This window comes from Alosa pseudoharengus, unplaced genomic scaffold (genome assembly GCF_046254945.1).
Source record: "Alosa pseudoharengus isolate Yale_2024_CS ecotype anadromous, Long Island Sound unplaced genomic scaffold, YU_APseudo_1.1 YU_APseudo_1.1_scf_15, whole genome shotgun sequence".
Classification (NCBI taxonomy): Eukaryota; Metazoa; Chordata; class Actinopteri; order Clupeiformes; family Clupeidae; genus Alosa; species Alosa pseudoharengus.
This window is the reverse complement of record NW_027468620.1, coordinates 31,862,356-31,867,355: the sequence shown is the minus strand read 5'-3', so window position 1 is coordinate 31,867,355 and position 5,000 is coordinate 31,862,356. Positions and strand designations below refer to the sequence as shown.

The 5,000-nt window shown below is 46.4% G+C and overlaps 1 protein-coding gene across 1 annotated transcript in view; it reads right to left on the bottom strand.

Moving 5' to 3' along the window:
* The window catches only part of camkmt (calmodulin-lysine N-methyltransferase), a 163,382-nt gene that overhangs the window by 11,890 nt on the left and 146,492 nt on the right, over nucleotides 1-5,000 (bottom strand). Inside the window, exon 9 of the mRNA XM_076286253.1 lies at nucleotides 4,101-4,164. Coding sequence (XP_076142368.1) covers nucleotides 4,101-4,164 — 64 coding nt within the window. The remainder of the gene's footprint in view (nucleotides 1-4,100; nucleotides 4,165-5,000) is intronic.

Here is a 5,000-nt window from a genome sequence, read left to right as displayed (position 1 = left end):
AGATTTAAGACCCATTTCACATCAGACTACACAAAAGTGTACCCAATTGTCTCTTAAGATTAACACATAATGATAGTCTTGCACACTGCACTGTTTGTAACAGCGACTTTAGCATTGCTCACAGCGGGTTAAATGATTGCAAAAGACTTGTTGAAGTAAGTTTAACAAGTGTAATTTCATTTGCATATTACTCAGGCCTATACAAGATGGTTAGTTGCCAAGGCTACATGAAAAAAAAAATCTACAAACAAATCTACATATTTTACTATAACAATTTCTATCAATAGGCCTTCCTTATTTTGGTGTTGGTATTATTGAACAAACATCTGAATTTCAGTATCTAAGTAGGTTAGGTTGGGATGTCTGCTATACATGGCTGACATTACTGTTAAAATGCACTTCCAGTATAGTGAGTATTGGCAAAACCGGTTATCATTTTTATGTTGAGGCGGTGGGGGTGTTGTCGGCAGCTGCTGAAAGTAACTAATAAAGTAACTTGTAATCTAACTTAGTTACTTTTAAAATCAAGTAATCAGTAAAGTAACTAAGTTACTTTTTAAAGGAGTAATCAGTAATCAGTAATCAGATTACTTTTTCAAGGTAACTGTGGCAACACTGCTGGTGACTCATGATTGGGATTCCTTTCCAACACTTGCATGGCGACGGGCACTAACTTTGAAATTATTGTCCAGCCTTACCTTATCACATTGATCAGAGATTCCTAACGTTACTTCCTACTTCGCCTACACTTTACAAACTGACTATAAACAGCATCAACAGTCAGGAAACAATGCATGTGGATCTACCTTTGCTGTTAAATAAATTTCTGCATTTTTCAAAGTGCATTTTTTGATGTTTGCAGGTGTGGCTGCTACTGTTTATCACAAAACGTTTCGGTTTTGTCTTCCCCTCTCTTCGCTGATTGGCCTGACATTTTTCTTGTCTGAGGGAAACGTTAGTGAATTATTGTTTCCCAGACTAGTATCTCCCTGAAAGGAGGTCTAGGATGGGCGGGCCAGGCTAGTGTTTGATACCACATTACATGTCTATGTTATATTTTGGGGTTGAATTTATATTTCTTCCTAGTCTGGGTTTTCCCATGCTGCCTTACGCGCGCAATTGTATTCACGCTGCTAGGCAGCCTGGATTCTATGGACTTTGTTTTCACCTCAACGAAGGAACCAATCACAGAACGGAGGGAGGGCAGCAAGACGATGACGACACACCGAAGCCGTTACGAGCTACGTACAGGCGCATTTGATAGACATTCGTAGCGCCCAATAAACGGCTCTGGGCATTCGTAAACCACGTTTCAAATACAAGAAAATGAATGTCTAGTTCCCAGACTCAATGAGATGAGGTCTGACGTTAGCCAGGCTAATTTCTTCCAGTTTTTTTGTTAAATAGTAAGCCTGTTTATGCTATGTAAGTGGATAGACATACACACACACACACACACACACACATGTATATGTGTGTATGTGTGTGCTCTATGTGTGTGTGTGTGTGTGTGTGTGTGTGTGTGTGCTTGTGTGTGTGCATGTGTAAATGTGTGTATGTGTGCTCTCTCTGTGTGTGTGTGTGTGTGCCCCCTTTCCCTGGCCACCTGTGCCATCTCCCTGTTCTGTATGTGTTGGGCGAGGAGGCTGCCAGTGTGTGAGCGTGTGAGTGATTGTGTGTGTGTGTGTATGTGTGTGTGTGTGTGTGTGTGCTCGAGTGAGCGTGTGTGAGCGTGAGTGTGTGTGTGTGCGTGTGTGTGTGTGTGTGTGTGTGTGTGTGTGTGTGCTGGAGTGAGCGTGTGTGAGTGTGAGTGCGTGTGTGTGTGTGTGTGTGTGTGTGTGTGCTGGAGTGAGCGTGTGTGAGCGTGAGTGCGTGTGTGTGTGTGTGTGTGTGTGTGTGTGTGTGCTGGAGTGAGCGTGTGTGAGCGTGAGTGTGTGTGTGTGTGTGTGTGTGTGTGTGTGTGTGTGTGTGCTGGAGTGAGCGTGTGTGAGCGTGAGTGTGTGTGTGTGTGTGTGTGTGTGCTGGAGTGAGCGTGTGTGAGTGTGAGTGCGTGGCTGACCCGGCGTGGAGAGTGGCTGTGTGCATTTATTTGACTGTATTTGATTCCTCTGTGGTATTATGGGAGATAATAAACAGGCAGATTAAAGCTCACCTAATCCAATCAATGCGCTGGAAAGGCATCCACACTTTATAGATCAACGGGCACAGCCAGACTCGTAGCACTAAGAGGATTACCCGCCGGTTCAAAGTTTCTTTGAAATCCTTCGGCTTTAAATATTATTTCATTTTTGATCATTTTATTGTTTTAATTATTATGGTGTGTGTGTGGGGGGGGGGGGGGTAGTAAGAGTGTGAACACATTTGGATGTGTGTGTGTGTGTGTGTGTGTGTGTGTGTGTGTGTGTGTGTGTGTGTGTGTGAGAGAGAGAGAGATTTGGGGAGGGGGTGGGGTGGCCAGAACAAACAAACAGGCTGCAGAACAACAGCAGGATCATCTTCTCTCAACAGCTGGTTTTATTTCATTAGCTTTTGGGAAAGGTGCTCTCCAAAACAACATCAGCACACACACACACCCACACACACCCACACACACCCACACACACACACACACACACACACACACACACACACACACACACACACACACACACACACACCAAGTAGCACACTAAACTATGCTAATCATCAAATGAGAGAGTGCTGGCTTTGTGGCTCACCTCCATGGTGGGATCATAAACAATAATAGCAGCAGCATTAATTATATGAGTTGGGAAATTAATTGGTTTTCGTCTCAATCTGTTCCCGGACTGTGTGGTCAGTGTATGCAGAATGTAAAGCGTCCAGGAGGCAATAGCCAGGGCCAGAGCATCGTGTGAAACGGGATTTTTTTTCTATGGGGGAAATAATATGTTGAATGGCAATGAAGCTTTAAACAGTCACAGAAACAGAGCTGCAGACACACACACACACACACACACACACACACACACACACAGACGCATGTGCACACACACACACACAGACACACAGACGCATGTGCACGCACACACACACACACACACACACACACACACACACACACAAACACAGATGTATGTGCACACACACACGCACACAAACACACACACACACACACACACACACACACACACACACACACACACACACACACACACCACACACACATGCACACACACACACATGAAATGTATAAATCTTGTCAATCTGCTGTAGGACAAGCCGAACATGAGATCCACAGGAACAGCAGGGGTCTGCTAGACTATAGTGCAGAGATCTGAAGTGGAGAGAGAGAGATGGGAATAAAGAGAGAGAGAGAGAGAGAGAGAGAGAGGGATAGAGAGAAAGAGAGAGGGATAGAGAGAAAGAGCAAGATAGTGATACAGTACAGGCATAGAAGGGCGAACCTTCCGCTTGTGAACAGATAATAGACCCCACACTGTCAAAGTGCCATGCCGAGTCCCTGTCACCCCATACACACACTGATCTATCAACCCTCACACACACACACACACACATACACCTGCTGTCACCTCTCTCTCTTTTCCTCTCCTCTCTCTCTCTCTTCCTCTCCCTCTCTCTCTCTCTCCCTCTCTCTTTCATGAGCAGACGTCATCGTGGATCAAAGGCCTCTCTGGAGTGAAGAAAGGACTGAGCGCGCTCAGATAAATAGGAGCCGCAGCCGCTATCTCCCCTCCTCCTTTCATTGGTCCCCTTGGCATGGCCCTTCAGCGCTTATCGCCCCGGCCAAATATGAGAAGTTCACCACGCGCTGATTAAGGGAGGGGTGGGAAGGTTGTGTGTGTCTGTGTGTGTGTGTGTGTGTGTGTGTGTGTGTGTGGTGGGGGGGGGGGAGACATCAGACAGATTAAAGAACTCCATTCAAGTTGCATATAATAAGTATTAAAGCATTACATGACATTAATCTCACCATTCCATTACCAGGCCAATCATACAGGGCCAACTAATTACTGACCAGAAAGCCAAGTGTGTGCATTCGTGTGAGCGTGTGTGTGTGTGTGTGTGTCAGTGAGTGTGTGTGTGTGTGTGCGTGTGTGTCTTGCAGAGCGCTGCATACTCACGTTGGGTCGTAGTAATCTCTTCACAGCATCTACTAAGCTGGCTCTGTACTGGTCCAGAAACAGGCTAGAGGATGGGGGGGGGGGGGGACGGGTAGAGAGAGACAGATATCAGTTGAGCAGCAGGTTTCATTTGTTATTTCTTTGCTTACTAACTAATACATCCACCAACTAACTAACTAACTAACTATCCACTGTGTGAATACTGGATCCAGGAAAAGAGACTACAATTCCCAAGATCCACCAGCCACACACACACTCATACACACATGCACAGGTAATAATTTCAGAATGAGAGAACAGGATGACAAAGCAAAAACTGGCTCCAGAGCAACTTGTTAGTGTAACTAAGGGCCCTATCGTGCACCTGACGCAAGGTGTGTGTGTGTGTGGGCCCTATCGTGCAACTGGCGCAAGGTGTGTGTGTATGTGTGTGTGGGCCCTATCGTGCAACTGGCGCAAGGTGTGTGTGTATGTGTGTGTGTGGGCCCTATCGTGCACCTGGCACAAGGTGTGTGTGCAGCCGTGGCCTACTGGTTAGCACTTCGGACCTGTAACTGGAGGGTTGCAGGTTCGAACCCCGACCAGTAGGCACGGCTGAAGGGCCCTTGAGCAAGGCACCTAACCCCTCACTGCTCCCCGAGTGCCGCTGTTGTTGCAGGCAGCTCACTGCGCCGGGATTAGTGTGTGCTTCACCTCACTGTGTGTACACTGTGTGCTGTGTGTGTTTCACTAATTCACGGATTGGGATAAATGCAGAGACCAAATTTCCCTCACGGGATCAAAAGAGTATATATACTTACTTATACTTATGTGTGTGTGTTTGTGTGTGTGTGTGTGTGTTTGTGGGCCCTATCGTGCACCTGGCGCAAGATGGCGCAAAGCGCGACGCAAGTCTTACTC